Source organism: Triticum aestivum, chromosome 3B (assembly GCF_018294505.1).
Source record: "Triticum aestivum cultivar Chinese Spring chromosome 3B, IWGSC CS RefSeq v2.1, whole genome shotgun sequence".
Lineage (NCBI taxonomy): Eukaryota > Viridiplantae > Streptophyta > Magnoliopsida > Poales > Poaceae > Triticum > Triticum aestivum.
The window spans coordinates 93,792,059-93,812,489 of NC_057801.1; the positions used below are offsets into that span (position 1 = coordinate 93,792,059).

Below are 20,431 nucleotides of genomic sequence, written 5' to 3' on the forward strand. Positions count from 1 at the left end.
TGGTCTACAGGTATCTCCGAAGGTGTTTGTTGAGTTGGCGTGAATCAAGATTGGGATTTGTCACTCCGTATGATGGAGAGATATCCCTGGGCCCTCCCGGTAATACGACATCACAAGAAGCTTGCAAGCAAAGTGACTAAGGAGTTACTTACAAGATGATGTATTACGGAACGAGTAAAGGGACTTGCCGGTAACAATATTGAACTAGGTATGGAGATCCGACGATCGAATCTCGGGCAAGTAACATACCAACAGACAAAGGGAACTACGTATGTTGTCATAAAGGTTCGACCGATAAAGATCTTTGTAGAATATGTAGGAACCAATATGGTCATCTAGGTCCCGCTATTGGTTATTGACCGGAGAAGCATCTCGGTCTACATCATTCTCAAACCCGTAGGGTCCGCATGCTCAACATTCATTGATGATATAGCATTATATGAGTTATGTATGTTGGTGACCGAATGTTGCTCGGAGTCCCGGATAAGACCACGGACATGACGAGGAGCTCTGGAGGTAAAGATTGATATATAGGATGACATGGTTGGGCCAAGGGGTAAGGCCCATGGGGCTTTAGATTAGTGCAAAAGGAAGTTTTGTAGAGGTCAGCGACCAGACACCAAGGCCCATGGCGTCTGGTACTGGAAACCGAGAAGGACTCTTCCTTGCATACCAAACCAACTTTGAGGAGGCTCTTTCTCCAAGAAACGACCCCAGGGCTCAACATATAAATAGAGGAGCAAGGCTAGCCCATGGAGGGCACCACGAATTCCCAAGACGTGTGCGGCGCCCCCTATCCCTCTAGTTCTTCCTCCGTCATAGTTTGTGTTGTGCTTGGCGAAGCCCTGCGGAGATTGTTCTTCACCACCATCGTCAGCACGCTGTCGTGCTGCCGGAACTCATCTACTACTTCGTCCCTCTTGCTGGATCAAGAAGGCGAGGACGTCATTGAGTTGAACATGTGCTGAATGCGGAGGTGCCGTACGTACGGTGCTTGATCAGTATGGATCGTGAAGTTGTATGACTATATCAACCGCATTTATAAACGCTTCCGCTTCCACGAGGGTACGTAGACACACTCTCCCCTCTCGTAGCTATACATCTCCATGGATAGATCTTGCGTGTGCGTAGAATTTTTTTGTTTTCCATGCAATGTTCCCCTACAGTGGCATCATGAGTCAGGTCTATGCATAGATGATATGTATGAGTAGAACACAAAGGAGTTGTGGGCGGTGACGTTCATATTGCTTACCACCAATGTATTATTTTGATTCGGCGTTATTGTGGGATGAAGCGGCTAAAACCAACCTTACATGTCCACGTACATGAGACCGGTTCCACCGACTAACATGCAACTTGTCTTGCATAAAGGTGGCTGGCGAGTGTCTGTTTCTCCCACTTTAGTTGAATCTAGTTTGACTACGGCGGTCCTTGCAGAAGGTTAAAAGGCAACTTGATAATCACCGTTGTGGTTTTGCATAGGTAAGAACGGTTCTTGATAGTTGCTCGTAGCAGCCACTAAAACTTGCAACAACAAAGAAGAGGACGTCTAACTTGTTTTTGCAGGGTATGTTGTGATGTGATATGGTCAAGATGTGATTTGATATATGTTGATGTATGAGATGATCATATTTTGTAATAAGTTCACGACTTGCATATCGATGAGTACGACAACCGGTAGGAGTCTTAGGGTTGTATTTAATTTATTGTATGACCTGCGTGTCAATCACTGAAGCACCATGTAATTGCTTTACTTTATCGCTATGCGTTAGCAATAGTTTTAGAAGCAATAGTTGGTGAGACAACCCTGACGCAACGATGGAGATCAAGGTGTCATGCTGGTGATGATGGAGATCATGTCGTTGCTTTGGAGATGGAGACCAAAAGAACAAGATGATGATGGACATATCATGTCACATATTTTCGATTGCATGTGATGTTTATCCTTTATACATCTTATTTTGCTTAGAAGAACTATAGCATTATAAGATGATGCCTTCACTTAATTTCAAGATAAAAGTGTTCTCCCTGAGTATGCACCGTTGCTAAAGTTCGTCGTTTCAAAGCACCTCGTGATGATCAAGTGTGATAGACTCTGCGGTAATGGGATTCTCACGATCAAGACGACGAACAAATACAAGGTTCGTAACTAAATCTGGAGAAATAAGAACATTAGACATAGTGATAGATGTAGATGTGGGAGACGAAGTACGACCAACATGTGTGATAGGTAAAGAGGAACCGTTACCAACGGTGATGGAGTAGGAGTATGAACCTGAGTGAAGGAGGTTAGAGTACCGAGATGAGATGCCATGTGGGCGGTGGCGCCCGAGTCCATGTACCAAGCGGGCGGAGCATGGTCGTCGGCAATCGGCGGGGCAAGCGGAGCCGGCACCGGTCGGCTGCGGCGGCACGGCGAAGTAGGCCGGATGGCCCGCCAGAAAAGCCTGCGACGTGGTGAAGCCGCCGAAGGGCTAAACCAGGGCGGGCGGAGCGTGGCCGCCGGCCATCGCCAGGGCAGGCGGAGCGTGGCTGCCGGCCATTGGCAGGGTCGGCTACATGTGGGTGAAGGGAGCCGGCGCGCCCGCGTACATGTAGCCGAAGAGAGACGCGGCAGAAGACATCATAGCGGTGGCGGCGGCTGTGGGAGGAGGCGCGGCGGCGGCCAGGGAGGATTGGCGGCGGCGTGGTGGGGATGGGCGGCGACGACTGCTGGATGCGGCGGCGGCGGCCCGATGCGACGGCGGCAGCTGGAGGAGGCGGGGTTGGCGCGGCTGCAAGAGGGCAGTGACGATGGGGATGAGCGGCGGCGGCGGCACAGGCGGCGGCGGCTGGAGGAGAAGGAGGTGATGCGGCTGCAGGAGGGAGTACAACGGCGAGGGGGATGAGCAGCGGCGGCGGCACGGACCAGTGGCGGTGGCGGCTAGAGGCGGCGGCTGGAGGAGAGGGAGGTGGCGCGGCTGCAGGAGGGAGTACAGTGGCGAGGGGGATGAGCAGTGGCGGCGGCACGGACCAGCATCGGCGGCTAGAGGCGGCAGCGGCGGCTGGGTGCAACGACGGTGGCTAGGGCAGCGGAAGGCAGGGGATCGACTTGCTATTTGATACCATGTAAGTTAGGAAGAATGGGATTGCATGCATCGATAATTTTATTGATCGTGCACGGGGCACATATACAGATACAAGGGGTGCACCTGATGTCTTGTCTCCCAAGCTACGTACAAGTTACAGAGGGGGAGAGAGACGTGGCAGGTGCAAAATATACAACCTAGACCTATATACATACACGCAGAGAATACATGTTCAACAGTCATGTTCCTAATAGATGTGGTCAAGCCTAGGTATAATGAAGATGGTTTTGTAACATTTGATGATAAAATTGGAGTTTAGGCCTTTGTGAAAGAAACCAACTGCTTAAAGAAGTCAAAATAGGGAAAGGGTCACTTTGGAACTCAAGTTAGTTATAGTGACTAGAGAAGTTATGAGCCAATATATCTGTCAAAAGGTGGTGTCAGCTACAAGAATTATGGCGTGAAGTTTATGTTAGAAAAACAATTTTTATCCAACAGGACAGTGCCAGAACACATGTTCTACCTACTAATGAAGCTTTACTAGAAGCTGTAGCACAAACTGACCTTGATATTCAGTTGATGCAGCAACCTCCAAACTCTTCAGACATGAATACGCTAGACCAGAACTTCTTCTGTTACATTCAATCTCTATATGATTACGGAGGACCTAAGACTATTAGGGAAATAACTACGCAGTTGACAAACTGGCTAGGGTGTTCATAACATTCTAGTCATGCATCGTGGAGGTTATGAAACTTAAAGGAGGCATGAACTACAAGATCCCCCACATGAAAAAAGAGAGACTGCAGAGGGAAGGAAGTCTACCTCCTGCTTTATCTTGTGATGGTGAACTCTATCAAAAAACATTGAAATTTATAGGACAACACTAATTAAGGAAAAAGAAAAAGGAAAGGAAAGGCAGTATGTATGTGGTGTGGTGTGCATCTTGTGTTGTGTATTTATAGGAAAGGAAAAGGAAAAGGAGCTTTATCTTGTGTATTGATGGAGCATGTCTTGTGTATTTGATGGAGTAACTAAGAAGACTAAGAGTATTAAAATAATTAGAGTAATGTGGAGTATGTCAATTGTGTTAAAGTAATTGGAATAATTGGATTAATTTGGATCAATTGAATATTTCAGAATAATTGAATTAGTTTGGATTAATTTGATTAATTTGAAATAATTGGATCGATTGGGATAATTTGGAATATACTGTTATGTCTTGAAAAGAAAAAGAAAGGAAAAAACAGGAGTACACCTAAATCATTTGCACAGCAAGTACTCCACGGCAATTATTTACACAGGAGTACACCTATATTTGTAGAGCAGTACTCCTATATTATTTGCACAGGAGAATTTTAAGGCATCTAAATATTTGCCTAAAATGTTTTTGCACACAAGGAAAACCAAATTGTACACCTATACTTCTCCAGCACAACGAGTACTCCAAGTCTTATACTCCAAATGCTTCGCCTTGTTTTTAGTGGTCTTAGGGCCAGATGGTGGTGCAGCGAATCCTAGCCTTTGCCCGTGGGAGGCCTCCGTTTTTAGACTGCTCACGAAGACGAGACAGTGCAGCGTTTGTAGTCATTGTTCGTTGTATTGCCGTGATTGGGCAGGGACGGTGGGGAGAAATGAGGGCTACGAGGGGAAGGGGACGGGGAGTGGGAGGGGAAAAAAAAGAGGAAGGAAAAGTGTGATAGGGGTTTTCATTAAAAAAAAGGTCCGGTTGGGAGTAGCATTTCTCTTAACCAAATGAGCATGACTTGCCGTCATACTCTGCCAGACCAAGAGAAGATTATTATTCTCAATAACAAAAAGAAAAAAACACAAAGAGAAGGATAAATGGCGTGCGTCTGGAGTTGATAAATTGCAAAGCTTCACGAAAGTACAATGTGAGATTCCTCGGGTTCCGATTCCCAGCTGACAGCAGCCACGGCACAAGTTTCCTCCCGAACAGTACAATTTGTCATCAGGGTCACCAACTTTAGTTTGAAACGCGTGCTATATATAACAGCAGTTCACGGTCAGCACTGCACGGCAGCATAAAGAGAGATTCTTCGAGTCTCAATTAGTAGCAGATAAATTTTCCAATCAGCATCTAGACCAGATAAATCTCAAACCAAGAATCTACTTTACCCGAGACTTTGCCGTGCGCTCATTGGGCTCAATCATATGCGATAAACCGAAGTTCTATCCGCCGCGTCATCGCCTTCTTTCCCTCTTTATAAAAGGCCAGCAAGGAGCTCAAGCTTCTTCCAACGCCACAATGGCTCACAACTTCGTGCCTGATGCATGGGGCTGGATCAGCAGCCTGCCCCCATTCTCCCAGTGGCGCACCAACACCATGTCCCTCTGCATCTGCGCTACGTCTTCACCGTCGGCGTCATCACAGCCGGCATCAATGAGCCTCTCAGCCACCAAATCACCCCCCGCCCAGCCTTCCCACCTCACCTTCTCCATCTCCACAAACTACCGCGAGCCGATCTTCCTGTGGACGTCGAAACCGGTCCACCTGAAAACCAAGGCGCAGCAATCCCTGGACGAGCAAGACATGGTGCAGCTGTTCGTGGACATCGTGAACCAGGTGCTGCGGTACGGGCCGGACAACAGCAGCAAGCCGTCCTTCCGGTTCCCCGGGGCGCAGCACCTCCATGGCGGCAGCTTCAGCAACGCGTTCAACATAGTCTTCTTGTCCCTTGCTTTCCTGGTCTGCATCTACGAGGCGCCCCGCGACCTCCGCCGTGGGTGCCTGGACTCACTGAGGACTCAGCTGACCAGCCCAAAGTGCAGAGGCGCTGCAAAGACCCTCGTCAAAATGCTCGGCACCAACCTCGAGGACCAGTGGATGCAGACGATGAATCTCGCAGTGACCAACTGGATGGTCGAGATGCGCTCCTCGCACCACGCACCCAGGGCAGCGTCACCGCTCTTCTCGTACGCCCTCCAGGCAAGCGGGCTCTGGAAGGTCCAGCTGTACTGCCCAGTGATCGCCATGGGCATGGAGGATCCTGCGGCAGCGGCGGCGCAGGATGAGCGCCTTCTCTTCTCACTCACTTATCAGCAACTTGAAGGCGTGGTCCAGCTAGCCTACAAAACAGTCAGAAGGGATAACTGGATTGATATCGAGGTAAAGGTGGATAACATAAGGTCAGTCGTATTCACATATACAGATTTTACCGAAATAGGCTTACGCCCCGCTATATTGATATAGCAACCACCCGATACAACAATCCGATCCACGCTGGGGCAAACAACACAAGCACGCCCAAAAGAAATAACAAGAGAAAATAAGAGAAGAAATGCCAACAACGCCGGGTCGACGAAAGCTACGGCACACCGCGATCGTTGCGCCCACCGAAGATAACCACCACGCTCCAAAGCCACCGAGTTGCCGTGTACCAAGCACCACCTTCAAGAAGGAATGCGACGATGACGACGCTGCTGCCCGGACGAGTCCTAGGATTTCTCCCGGTACACGGAGGGTAGAGGGGGGAGAGGGTCACCCGACGCCCTTCAAGAAGGATGGTGGCGCCCGCAGGCGTCACCGCGTTGGTGCCGGCAAGACCCGACATGGATTTCTCCCGACCTCTCGCGCCCACCACCCAGGACCAACCTTCGGCTCCACCACACCCGCCGCCCACCAACATGCGCCAACAGTCACGAGGACACCGCCGTCGTCTCACCACGGCCAACGAAGCAAGGCCGGCCGGATCCAAACGAGACACCCGAAGACAAGGACCGGCAGCACCGCAGCCACGAGGGAGGGAACAACCTCCACCGGCTTAGGCGGTAGCAGACCGGGCATAGCAGCAGAGGCACACCAGACCCCCTGTCCGGCCAGGCCCTGCGTGGGCCCGTGAAGCTTCGCCGCCGTGCTGCAGCAGTCGCGGCACAGCAGCCGCCGTCCCTGTCGCGAGGAGCTCGCCGGAAACCACCGGAGAACAGCCCACTGCGGCCACCAGCAGGCCCGCCCCGACCCAGATCAGGCCCGTAGGGCCTAGATCTGGGCCAGCCGAGCGCCGCCGGCCGCCGCAGGCCATGGGCCGTCACCGCCGCCAAGGGGCAACGCCTCCGCATCGCCGCCGTCCAGATCCGCGCCGGAACGCCGCCGGCCGAAGGGCTCCGCCGCCAGGACCGCTCACCCGAGTCGGGGTCCAGCGACGGGTGAAGAAGGAGGGCCGCCACCGCCGGACTGCGGGGCGCCGCGCGGGCAACGCCCGGCCGCGCCCGCCGGCGGCAGCGGCGAGGGGGAAGGGGGGCGGGGACTCGCGGGGAGGGGGAGGGGTGGGGAGCCGCCCCGGTCGCCTCGCTCGGGAGGGCGACGCGGGGGCACGGGGGGGGGGGGGGGGGGGGGTTCCAGAGGCGTTCGTATTCCTAATTTCACAGTCAGATCTGACATATACAGATTTTCATTCTCTTTGTCTCATTAACCACTTCTAAGCACCCCTGACCGCTGTCATCAATACCAAAAAATTAATAGAGAGAACAGCCGAGTTTTGTAGTTGACATTTCCTCAAAGGTCTAACTAACAACTTAGATCCTTGGAAGAGTAGAACTATTTTGTTGATGCCTACAGCAAGGCAACAACATGGTTTAGAAGTTCAAATGCTTGTTGATCTTAGCTGTGACTGGGCCAATGTTTACTCAATCAAAAACATTGAAATCTAACAACTCAATTGTTTCAGTTAAGATACTGCCAACCATAGAAAGCAAATTTCGAATTTCCTCATATATGTGAAGAACACTTACTGTAGCATTCCTCGATATCAGGTGCGACGTGGACCCTTTGGTCTCCGAGACCCTCATGGCGGAGCGCGGATATGGTTCTGAAGAGAAGCATTTCCCATCTCGTGTCATGCTGCAGATCACACCTATGCAACAAACAGATGTACTGTCAGTTTCAGTCAGCAAGTCATCCGACAACCCCACCCACGAGTTCGGTATTGAGAAGGGCTTTGAGGGCTCGTTCGATCCCCCAAACTCATTTGGTCTCAAGGCCTCTGTCGCTGAAAGCCTCACGCTGGCCATGAAACCCTGGAAATTCGAGCAGTCCGTGCACGGAAACACCGCAACCTTGAACTGGTTTCTGCATGACGGCATGAACGGGAGGGAGGTTTGTGCTTCAAAGCCATCCAAGCTTTCGCTGCTTCAGCCGAGGGCTTGGTTCCGTGACAGGTACTCAAATGCGTACCGCCCATTCACAAAGCAGGGCGGAATCATTTTTGCCCGTGATGAGTATGGAGACAGTGTAAACTGGAAGGTCTGTGGTGCAGCATTAGGAAAGACTATGGACTGGGAAATCAGAGGTTGGATTTGGCTAACCTACTGGCCAAACAAACAAAGGACCTCTCACAGTGAGACAAGGTGGCTTGAATTCAGGGAATGTCTGCAACTTCCCCTTACAAAGTTCCCATAGTCTATCTGTAGTATTTCAAATGATGTGTATAGCAGCGTTAGTGGTGTGTGTGCATGTAAGACAGTAAGAGCTATAAATAAATAAATGAAGTTATTATATTGTAGTTTTGCTATACATTTAAGAGATAAGAGAAAGAAATTCCAAACGTGCCTCTTGGAGCAATATAACGCAAGTCCTTTTTGTTTTTGTTTTTTTTTTGGGGGGGGGGGGTGCTAATCACATGTGCCACGTGGAACTATAATGCAACAATTAACTCAACATTCCGTGTATGTACCACTTTATCTCGAGATGACTTGAGTTCAACCAAACAAATAAAGTAACATGGGCAGCAAAGTAAGCTCTTTAAATATGTGGATAGTTTTTACTACACATGAACTCAACATGTAGGGCAACTTCTTCTACCCGTTGGCTTGTAGTAGTATAACAGTTACGCAGTAAGATGAAAACCATAAATGCCTACAAAGTTTTATGCTACAGCCACTATAGCTCTAATATGAAAAGACTCTAAGCCCATCAAATTCCATATATGTACTCTTCATTTACTTACATTTTTTATCAGCATTCAATTCCATAATTATCATGTCGAGAACTTCAACTTTGGAGTAATCATATGTAACTTCACTTTCTTTTTTGAGGGACTATGCAACTTTAACTGTGTAAAGCAGTTTTAAAGCTCTTTTTCTATAAGAAGAAAATAAAAGGAAATGGAAAAAACACTATGATAGGTTCCTCGACATCCATCAGCATGCTTACAAAAACACGAACATTTTTTTCATGGAGGTCAACTGGAACCTGCCTAGACTTGTCGATGCAAAGTCCTCCATGTCACCACTTGGCCATGTGCTGCTGGAGGTGAAGCGGCAGGAGGTGAATGTGCTCCTACACCCTGTAGCGGAGATGCTGAAATATAAACTTGTGATGTTGCTCCGCAAAGATCACCAGGTATGATAGATTATGGCTGGACATAAGGTCCTCCTGGTGAATGAAACAAAGCCATCACTGGTGGTCGTATGGCGGGGCACCTGGTGATGCTGTGGTTTGAGCTGGTGAAGACTTAGGTGGCAGCACCATTGCAGGCCTCTCAGATCTCCCTGCAATGTACAAGGAATAAATAAACAATTACTCTGCATGACCTAAGGATTGAGGAATATTTTATTACTAAATTGCCCTTTATTGCAGAACAATGTAATGCAACCACATAAGGCATTCTGAGAAAGTAACAGAGAAATAACCCGAGAATATCACTCCTCACAGGTTGCGCACATCATAAATTATTACGAACAAAAAAATACACATAATACAGGTAGATGAATCAGACCAGAACAACATGCTCCATTTTATAGGTCCATCAGAAAAAAAGGTGGACTATGGAAGCTCTACATTGAACACAGATCTCAGTATCTCATAGCAAGCAACACGACAGAAATTTGATCTTAGGGCTTCATGCTGAAAGACTAAATACAGACGGAACACTGGAAAAATATGGTTTCTCTACTATGTGCCGTCCACATAATATCCACACTCACCGTGACTACTATACATTTTTTTACAGAAGATCTCTCCCTCCCTTCCCCCCGATTCCCGTCGCGTGTGTGCGTCATCCATCAGAGTGTGCTTTCCACTCAACGTGACTAATACACATTTTTTTACAGAAGATCTCTCCCTCCCTTCCCCCCAATTCCCGTCGGGTGTGTGCGTCATCCATCAGAGTGTGGTTTCCACTCACCGCCCTCACACCTCCTCCCACCCACAGCTATGCGCCGAGCACCATTTTTAGCCCCCCCCCCCACCCCTCCCCGCGCGCGCGCACGGCAGCTCAGACCAAGCGGCGGTATAAATTCCATCCAATTCCAGGCTCACCCCTCCAGAATCACCAAACTCTAGCCAGTTCGGAGGCGGTGGAGCTAGAGTTGGAGCCATGGTGAGGGAGGTTGCTATGTTCTTCCGTCACATTTTTTACATTTCATTTCTTGTATTTGGATGAACATATGAATGAATCAAATTTGGAGTACTAGTATCATAAACCATTTCTAAGTTCCACCTCAAAATTATGAAAAAAAAAAATCACAATCTGAATGGAACCACTACTCTTCTTTCTAAATGTTTCACCACAAAAGAATGTTCTTGACCAAGAACTTACTGAGTGCAATCGATATAATCTCGGATGGAATTCATCCTAAGCATTTCTTGAACAAAAATGTTCTTCAAAAATATCATCAACAAAGATAACAAGGAAAATAATGAAGGATACAATTAAACAGATTACAAACACATATAATTTCGGATGCAACTAAACAAATTAGAACAGAATTCGGATGCAGCTAAAACATTTTCATTTTTGTTCAATAAAATTCTGGTGCCTTTGCCTCTATAGGTATTAAAGTTGCAGCTTGTAAATGTAAGATACACACAAATCTTGGAACATTGTACACTGTTGGATGGTTGGATAACCCCCATGTAGTAGTGGGAAAACCAAACTCCCAGAACACTATCCGTAACTTGATACTAGTAAAGATTAGTTGCATACTTCATCACACAAAAAGAAAGGGAACAACAAAATTAGTTAATACCTTGAGCTGCAGATGATGGTGCAACTTCCCCTAGAAAATCTTGAGCTGGTGATTTGTTTACAGAAGCTTCCTTGTAGCTATCAACAAGTCCCATCTGGCTGTGAGGTAAAGTGGGATCTTCTTTTTGGAGTAATGAGTAATACTTTCTGTTCACATTTTCTATTTCCCGGTAACGCTCTATTTGAAGTTGTGATATCTGTCAAAAAATAGATGTGAAGCCAAAGAACACATGAGAAATCTCACGACTAGCATAAGCAAATGAGCAAAATGCATCAACAGTACTTAAACTTGAGCTGTATGCGCACTTTAGTCACTGTACTTTGAAAACCTCAAGTTATGGTTGCTAAAGACGTTCGAGAGGCCTATCTACGGTCACTGGTTCTGGTACCGTAAGTATTTCGGTGAGTTGGCATACGTATGATATGAGCGGCATTTGACCGTAGGTGGGCTCTTCGAGCATCTTCAGTGACCATAAATTGAGGGTTCCACAATACTACAGTAACCAAAGTGTGCTCATGGAACAAGTTTTGAGTACCATAAATGCATTTTACTCTAACAAATTTACAGTAGAACATAGAAAAAATTAAATGCAAACCTTCTGTTCATGGGCTTCTCTAAGCAAATTGATGTGATGTTTGTACATTTTCGACATATCTTCCTGTGGCTGGTCACTAGCAGATAGGACTTGGTTGAGCTCTTCCTCGAAAAAAAGGAGTTGGCTGAGCTGCTCAGGACCAGGTGATGTATTTGGCTGAAATCCTGTTTGGCTCCTGCCTTCAGAGTGTGCTCTTTCAAGAGGGACATGATGCATTACGGTTGATGATTGCATTTCAGGGTGCAAATTCTGAAGTGCCCTGGTGCCTAATGTACTTGTTCCTTCTGCTTCTGCAGGCCGATCATGTACTGTGGCTGATTGTTGTATTTCAGACTGCAGCTGATCAGTTGTCACCATGCCCAAAGTGCCTGCTGGTTCTTCTCCTGCGTGCAGATCCAATGAAGGTTCTACACTTTGACGAGCATTCATACTTCCTAGCAAAGGCATGCCAGACAGATCAGTCTTTTCAAATAAAACATCCTGCATTGAGGTTGATGGTTGCATTTCAGGCTGCGAACCGTGGGCTGCTAATGCGCCCAGTATACCTCCCCATTCTGCCTCTGTAGGTTGATACTGCATTGACTGTAAACATGTCGTGGCCTCCATGCCAGGAATACCTGCTGGCACTGCTTCTGCAGGTGGATGGGGCAAGGTTGCTAAACTTTGTTGGGCAGGCAGAGTTCTCAATTGTTGCATATGCATGCTCGATCCACATATCTGAGTTGCTCCAATTCTCAGGATTTGTTTATGCTGTGAGTGTGTCACTAAATTTGATATCTCAGCTTGTTGCTTATGAATGATATTATTTTCTCTCAAAGAGAAGACATCATCCACTAAATCAATTCTTCTCTCCACAGCCATGTTGGGAAATACATCAACTGACACATGGCATTCTCTTTGCTGTGTGACAGACACATGACATTCTCTTTGCTGTGTGACTGACACATTGGTAGCTTCATCAGTTTCTTCGGCAGCAACTTGGGCTGGTTCTTCTATGTTCTGTAGCATTCCATTGATTGACTGTGTTAGCTCAGATATATAGCTCCAACAAGGAGATTTTCCATCCAGTAAATTTAACCAAAATACAGATGGATCCCCATCCAGCATAGACATTCCCTCCTTTTCACCAATTACAGTAATGCTTCTTGAATAAAACTCCCCACTCATATTAGCTTTCGATATGTACACACTGTTTATTTTGGAGCTGTCTTCTGTATTTGTGGGTAATTTTGTTACGAACTCTAATATCACTTCATCCATAAAACTGGTGCCCCTTTCAGAATGCTTGCTTAAATACCTATCTTGCATAAGCTCATCAAATCTGGTGAAGAGAAATTGTGCACCCCAACTGAGTAAGGAATGGCTTGAAGTGTGCATTACATCCTGGATGTTATTATCAATAAGCCTGCCCTGCTTTGCAAGCACAAAGCTGTTCTCCTCAACTGTGAAAGGAGTATACAATCGGAAAATGCTCACATACTTAAGTTGTGACTCTATGTTGATTCTTTGAAGAGCTTTCAGGTCATTAGATGGGTTCCAGTCGCTGCTATATATGATGACTGCATCAACTGATAGTAGCTTAATGCTTGGGAGGCATGCACGACTTTCAATCAGTAAAACAAATCTCCCCTTGGTCTTGTCATTGAACATATCAATTGCCGCCTGTTTACTTGACATCACCGCACCACATTTGACACGTTCATAAGACTCAGGGCCAAATCTATGACACACAACACCTTCCAGAATGTCACCCATTGGGTTTGCACCTGCTCCACCAGACTGCCATAGTACAAAAAAAGTATTAAAAGCACAATGAGCTCAGAGAAAATAAGGTTTGTCATTGAAGTCGCAGATTAAAGATGAACATCAAGAGAATAATTCAAAAAAGAAATGAGAACATTGACAGATACTTAAGGGGTCAAGTTCACACCAGTATGTAAAGAGTGCCTATACACAGCGAGAGGAAACCATTCAAGTGTGTATCACATAAAATAAATAGGGAGGTCAGATATTGTGTACATTATTCTTTTCTTTTTCTTTTTGAATTGATTGTATACATTATTCTTGCCAAAGAATCGCCCATCATATAGGACATAAGTAAAGGAGGGCAGTGCTTGAGTATCTCACCTGAAAAAGAACAATGACTCTCAACCTCCTGTTGCTGATCTCTTTAAGCATTTTGTCAAGAAGTAGTAGCTTGCCGCTTGCATGCACTCCAATATCTACTGTTTCAGTCATATCAGGATTGTTGACAGGTGAAGCTTCCAGACATTCACGGAGGTAAGGGTGATTACAGCACTGTTACATAACGATAATAACAGATCAAAGTTAGTGACAGTGTCAATACGGTACCTTCACAGAAAAAGGTAGCAATGTAGATAGCATAAAGGTTGTCTATTTATTGCCATGCAAGCATGAATCGTTGCAAAGCTAACCTTTGAGAGAGACAAGAGAATGTCCCGAAGAGCTTCAACACTATTAGCTTTCTTCCTAGACTGGAGGACAGATGAATTTGAAAGCAGAATGGAACAATAGACACCTAGCTGCACTTGTGAAATGTAAGCAGGAACCCAGTGCTCTAGAAATTTTGAAGAATCTTCTTTGCGCTCATATGCAATATGATGTGCAAATCTTCTTTTTAACATCTCAAGGGCATCAGCAGTGTCAACATAGCCACTATTATCTTTCTGTCCTGATTTAAGGAAAGCTAGCATGTCCATGTACTCAGGGATATCCTGCAAAACAGCAAGATTTGGCAAGGCTTGTTTGCAGTACAGAAACAACCATACAGAGCAGAGCTGTTGATAAGTACCTCAATTGGGGAGCTCACAAGCAACACTCTAAAACCAGTACAAAGTTGCTTCAGCTGTTCCAGATATTTTAGAGCCAAGTGTTGATAATAATCAACTATGATTGCCTCCCAACCAATACGTGCAATAGGCTCAATGTCCTGTGTTATGGGGCAGAGAGATCACAATTAAATGGAAACATAAACTTAAAAGATGAGCTACAGCCTAGAGGACCAGTAATGACAACAACAATATGATATGAAGGTGCAATTTCTACGGTCTTAATGTGTAAGCAGCACTACTAATTGTGCTAAGAACAACAGAGGACTCTTAGGACTTGCCTCTAAGATAGCCTCAGGATGGGATAAGAGAACTTGTGACGTTATGTGGCTTCCATTCTCGTTGAACTCCTGAGCTTGAATCAACTTGAGCATGTCTGCCCGCCCATCATGCACAACAACATTGATATGTGGTGCTAATTTATTGAACTGAACCTCCCATAAGGAGAGAGAAGCAGTAGTAGTGACAATCAGAAAAGGTTGGCGAGCATCAGCCAACACAACCATTGAGAATAAGATGGTCTTTAATATATGTTCCTGCATGATAGCGTTGATAAATGAATTAAAAACTGTTCGTTTTGGGTAAAATTTGCCACAGCTCAACTTAGGAAATGTGTGGCTTGCCACAGAAGTGAAAAGAATGAAGCTACAGAGTTGCAAAAGTTGGGAAAAGTGTGGCTGCCATTTTTTGTGTAAGATTGTACATCTCACCATGCAAATTTCTGAAACTACTTATTTTAGGGGATTTCTAGAACTACAAAACAAGAATTCAGGTGGAAAGCTCAGAAAGAAGAACAAAGCCTCTTCTTTTGTCAGAAGTACCTTTTTGTGTAAGACTGAAATACTACGTAGTTCCTACCTTATCATCAACAAGAACAGAGCCATGAGATTTAGACCAGGACTCCAGGAGCTTGTTGGCAGAATATAAATGGTCATTGTCAAAATCAGGATGGTACCCATCTGGCAGTCTCTGAAGTTTCTGAACCGGGCATTGCTTAACCTGTAAAGTCCAGTAATTATATGTACAAAAAACATTAGTCTTATTTTACAGATTGTGTTAAGGAGAAAAAAAGGGCAGTTCCACAAACATGCATCAGTCTTCACCACACATACATAACAAACAGAGTAAGAACGGACTCACAAACATGCATCAGTCAATGTTGTGATAATTCAACAACGATACGAGGAATTCACGTGTGAAAGAAAAAATATGGTGCAGTGAATGTACTTAGCAGTTAGCAGACCAGTTACACTAATTTTATGTTTTTAAAGTTCCAATGACTAGTACAACCACATCTTAAACAGGCATGGAATCTAATTATCACAAGATGACATACTAACATGTAGGTAACACAAATACCATAATGGTTATGCTTTATAGCATAGAGATTAAGTCCACTTTACAACCCCCAACTAACCACATGTAGGTAACACAAAGCAGCCATCTATTTCCACTTTAAACCAACGTTAACTTATCCCCCCCCCCACTCCCCCTCAACTCGATAACCGGTTAGAATACAACCTCGAACTGTCGATATCAGTTAAATTACCGCCCTAAAATGATTGGTTGGTGGTTCTGCGTGACTTGAAATCCAATTTGAGTATTTGACTAGTCAGAGCTGATGTGGCATCCACTTGAGCACCAGCATGTCCGTTGTATGCTCACCAGAAGGTTTTGGTGTCAGATTTTGTTCTGCTTTCCGGTTTGGTAGTTCCGGGGGTACATTAAACCATCTGGTTAGTTGGTTGTAAAGTGGACTTATCACTTATAGCATATCACGAAGATGTAATTCACATAATGAACTATAAAACTAAAAACTTACAAAGAGTAACAGCATATATCACAAAAGTTACTATGTCCTGTTACGCCTTTGTTTTTGTGGAAGTAGATGGCTGCTCTGGTGCTTCACGGTTGTTCTCGTATTTCTTTTTAAGTTCATCAGCCTCAAACGTATATAAAACAGGGTAATGTTTCACCAGACAGGATCACCTTTAATTGTCTCGAAGCTGGATGTTCTTTCTGAATGCTAATGGGTCCGCCATCTCCAAGCATGCTCTTGTGCTAACACAACATCAAAATAGTATTATGATAGAAAATGTAAAACCCCACTTCCATTTTTGGACAATGGGGATACATCTCCGGTCTCTACACGCCAGAGAATGGACACAACACACAACCATGAACCCAACTCACGTTGATGCATAAAAATGAGAGAACACATGGTGAATAAAGGATAGGGGACAAGGGAGCAGATGTAAGTTGGAAGTTGCTGAAGGAAACAACGTCTAACTATATTATACTTCAGAGTGATACCTGTTCGGAATAAATAGTTGGAATCGGCTCACTTCTTAACGATGATGAACTACTTTGTCTGCAAAATAAGGTTAACACAGAATAAACATGTATTTCAAGTGCATGGTCAATATCAAATAAACAGCAACACAGTGACGAATAAAGCACCTTGTATGGCCAGTGGATTGACCTCTGTCTTCCACTGCGAGGCTGCTTTCAGCCACTCTGTTTTGTGGGCACAGATCAGTAAGTTTGTGTGGCTGCACCTGCAACGATCGACAAGAAAGAAGTTAGTCTTTACCATTGTTTTTAAATGGTCCTAGAGGACAAGGGCACTGACTGCTGTGTAGCGGCTGCTGCAGTGCCGCTATAGCCTTCCAAGCTTTGGCTGCTTCCTGCAGATTCCATGACAGGTACTCAAATGTGTACCGTCCATTCACCAAACAGGATGGCGTCATGTTTGTCCGCGATGTGCACAGAGACAATTTCTGATGAAAGGTCTGCCGTGAAGCACTCAGAATGACTATGGACTGGATATCCCAGTCGAGATTTGATTAACCTACTGGCTTAACACACAAAGGACCTCTTACAGTAAGACACGACGGCTTGAATGCAGCGTGCATGCAACTTTTCGTTGCAAAGTTCCATAACAATTATGTACTACTTCCAATGATTGAATGGCAGTAGTAGTGGAATGCTACTAACTACTAACAGTTTACTGAACTTTCTACAGTAATTCAATATATAGTAACACCTGCAGAAATATGACTTCCTAATATGCCTCAATTTAATGCCAACCCTAAGCGCTATCCCGAGTTCCTACCAGCCATTTTCAAGAGCTAACTCGAGTTCAGCCAAACAAATAAGACAAGATATCAACAGAGTAAGCTCATTAAATATGGACTCAACTTTTACCATAGTACATGAACTCAACGCACAGGACAACTTCTTGTACCCGTTGACTTATGGTATAAAGCTATTCTCTCCAGTAAGATGAAAACCATAAGTGACTACAAAGCTTCGGGTTGCAGATAATTTGAAGTATTTCCTAGCAGCTAGAATGAAAGTTATCCCTATTGCTCCGCATGACTACAACCCTCATAGCTAAAACCCTAATATGAGAAAAGACTAAACCCATCATCACCATCTTGGTACTCTTCATGTGCTTCCATTTTTACATCAGCACTCAATTCCACAATTATCATGTCAAGAACTTCCTCGACGTTGAAGTAATCATAACTTACATTCGCTTCTTTATGTAAAGCCTTCCCTTTTGGTTGGGATACTTCCAGGGTCTTGTGCTCCTCATGGGTACTTCTCAAATCATTGCTCACTTCTTTTTTCACCTTATGTGCCACGGTCCCTGCAGACTCAGACTCATCCTTCCCATCAGAAGGATGTGATGCGGCAGTTGCCCCATTAGACATCAGCAATGGAGGTGCCAGCGTGCAACCAGAGCTGGCATCTGGGGACTGCTCTGAGAAGTTGACACGTGCTTTGGCGCCATACATTGCCCTTGCCGCATCATCATATGCACGTGCAGCTTCGACTGCGGTAGGGAATGAACCAAGCCACAGCCGGTTGCCACGGTTGGGCTCACGGATCTCAGCAACCCATTTGCCCCACGTCCTCTGCCTCACACCGCGGTAAGCGCAGTTTGAATTCTCTGGACCTCCTTTCCCTGCCATGCACCCTTTCTTGGAACCCTTGGCCGGTGCTTTCCGGGATCCATTCTCTTGCAGGAGCTTCTGGTTTTCCTCCTTCCACTTCTTGATGGTTTCAGCAACCGAATCAGGACCAGTGCTTCTCCTGCGCACTTTCTTCTTCCTGGTCATCAAGGCAATCCATATCACAAGGTGAAACCACGTTGAAACAAAAAACATAAGCAGTCAGAGTCATATAAATCTTTCTCAGAGAAAAAAAAGTCGTATAAATCTAAAACAAACCAAAGCAGGGCTATCCTTGTTTCCTTGGTGGAAAAAAGTCAAGGAGATTATTATCACTCGGGTTGGGTACCAACCGCAATCGAGCCCCGAAGATATATTTTTATGATGCTGTGCACCAGCAATCGTACCGCCATGGCATGGGCAACCCCGGACCACCGCCATGGGCATGGCGCCGCATGGGGAACTTCTGCATCCAATTCAGAGGACGGCGCCGCCTCACCCGACCTAACACCGACAGTTCGCCACGCACCGCTCTAAATCTCGGCGAACTCCAATCCCCGACCGAGAAGGCGGAGGAAACCATAATTCTATAGCCGGCGGAAACCCGGTGAACCGAACTGAAGGGCAGCCGCCGACCTAGGGCGACCACCGCCGACCTACGACTAGTCCGACACGCGCCGCGGTAACAGGAAACGAGCAGCGGATAGCTGCTTTAGATGGGCATGTTTCACAGTACCGACCAACCGCGGAAGCACGCGCAAATTCCATGTCGCGGCGACGGCGCGCCGCCGCCGCCTCAGCAATGCCCATAGATTCGAGAGAAACGCGGCGGGGATAGAGGTGGAGGTGGAGAGGGTGGTTCCGACGCTCACCTTTCCTGCCCGGGGCAGTCTCCTTCCCGCTTGCTACCCCCGGTCTCCATCGAGCGAGAAGAGGGACGAGAGAGATCTCCTCTCGCTTCGGCTGCTCTCCCCTCGCCGCCTCCGCGGCCTCTCCCTTATCCCGGCGGCGCCACCAACCAGATCTCCCGTGGCCGGCCGGCGGTGGCACCCGCGCCGGATCTCTCCCCGCCTCGCCTCGCCTCGCCTCAGCTCCGCATGCAGCCCGCGCTGTCGGCCGGTGTCGGTCGGTGCTCCCCGCTCTCCCACCCCGCTGCCGCCGCCTTGGTTTTGACGTGGGGTGCGGGGGCAGGGGCGGGGGGTGGGGTGGGGTGGGGTGGGTCAACACGAGTGGCACGGCCGTCACCCGCTCTCTCCCCGCGTTTTAACTGGGGCGGTGCCTGTGCTGCGCTGGCCGCCTCTACAGCACAGCGGTGGCTCTCCTCCCGTGCCAGTATGCCACCACGGCCAGTAAAGGCAAGTCGTAACCTGCTTGCAGGCAGCCTTCCAAACGGACGGACACGCCGACTCGATCCCCCCTGGATTCGCTGCGATATAGGAGTATCACCGTCGGGCGCCGATTTCAAATTTCGTTTCCGCCGTTTTCCTTTTGATGAAAAGAGGGAGCGGGAGAGGCTGATCTCAACATTTTTCGTGTGATGTTGCCACTATGTAGGGTTTGTTTGGAATGCTGTCTGGAGCTGCCCTATCAATTTTCGGCATCGGTGCACGTGGACCTCCGCCGACTTTTCAGTAGTTGGTTCAGCTTTTACGCCACGTGTGTCGGTGAAACCGATGATGTAAATTCCTTCGTCAAATTATTGGCGCGCCCGAGTTTGTGGGGTTGGCGTGGGCGCCGATCCAAATAGACACGTATCTTTCTTCCCGCCGAGGGAAGGCGGGCGGGAAAAGGTGACGTTGAAAATGGACAAGAGCATCGCTGGCAGTTGTCTTGATGTCAACAGATAGACACGCGGGGTTGCCGTTTGAGACCCCACGGTAGACGTCACACGTGGCTCTTGTTCGAGATCTCGTGATATAGACACGAGAGTATGTGCCTCGCTCTTGTGAGGATGTGAGCTCCCCGATAGAT

At 46.8% G+C, this 20,431-nt stretch overlaps 3 protein-coding genes and 1 long non-coding RNA gene across 4 annotated transcripts; 1 reads left to right on the forward strand and 3 right to left on the reverse strand.

Moving 5' to 3' along the window:
- Positions 1–4,752: 4,752 nt before the first annotated feature.
- LOC123068834 (uncharacterized) lies at positions 4,753–8,095 on the reverse strand. The gene is made up of 2 exons (XR_006432034.1): positions 7,821–8,095; positions 4,753–6,158 (listed from the first exon to the last, which is right to left on the reverse strand). It is a non-coding gene; the product is annotated as an uncharacterized lncRNA (long non-coding RNA).
- Positions 5,338–8,583, forward strand: LOC123068833 (uncharacterized). Its single transcript, XM_044491510.1, has 2 exons — positions 5,338–6,218; positions 7,842–8,583. Exons 1-2 carry the CDS (start codon positions 5,338–5,340, stop codon positions 8,485–8,487), a joined length of 1,527 nt encoding a protein of 508 aa, XP_044347445.1. The 3' UTR covers positions 8,488–8,583.
- A 615-nt stretch (positions 8,584–9,198) lies between these two features.
- LOC123067356 (uncharacterized) lies at positions 9,199–17,251 on the reverse strand. The gene is made up of 13 exons (XM_044490184.1): positions 17,223–17,251; positions 17,134–17,149; positions 16,962–17,059; positions 16,815–16,872; positions 16,491–16,562; positions 15,360–15,500; positions 14,783–15,037; positions 14,465–14,602; positions 14,088–14,387; positions 13,780–13,950; positions 11,653–13,431; positions 11,058–11,253; positions 9,199–9,578 (listed from the first exon to the last, which is right to left on the reverse strand). Exons 1-13 carry the CDS (start codon positions 17,249–17,251, stop codon positions 9,484–9,486), a joined length of 3,348 nt encoding a protein of 1,115 aa, XP_044346119.1. The 3' UTR covers positions 9,199–9,483.
- A 417-nt stretch (positions 17,252–17,668) lies between these two features.
- Positions 17,669–19,693, reverse strand: LOC100125691 (dehydration-responsive element-binding protein 2A). Its single transcript, XM_044491512.1, has 2 exons — positions 19,333–19,693; positions 17,669–18,620 (listed from the first exon to the last, which is right to left on the reverse strand). The coding sequence occupies exons 1-2, from the start codon at positions 19,380–19,382 to the stop codon at positions 17,906–17,908; spliced, it is 765 nt and encodes a 254-aa protein (XP_044347447.1). The 5' UTR covers positions 19,383–19,693; the 3' UTR covers positions 17,669–17,905.
- Positions 19,694–20,431: the final 738 nt, after the last annotated feature.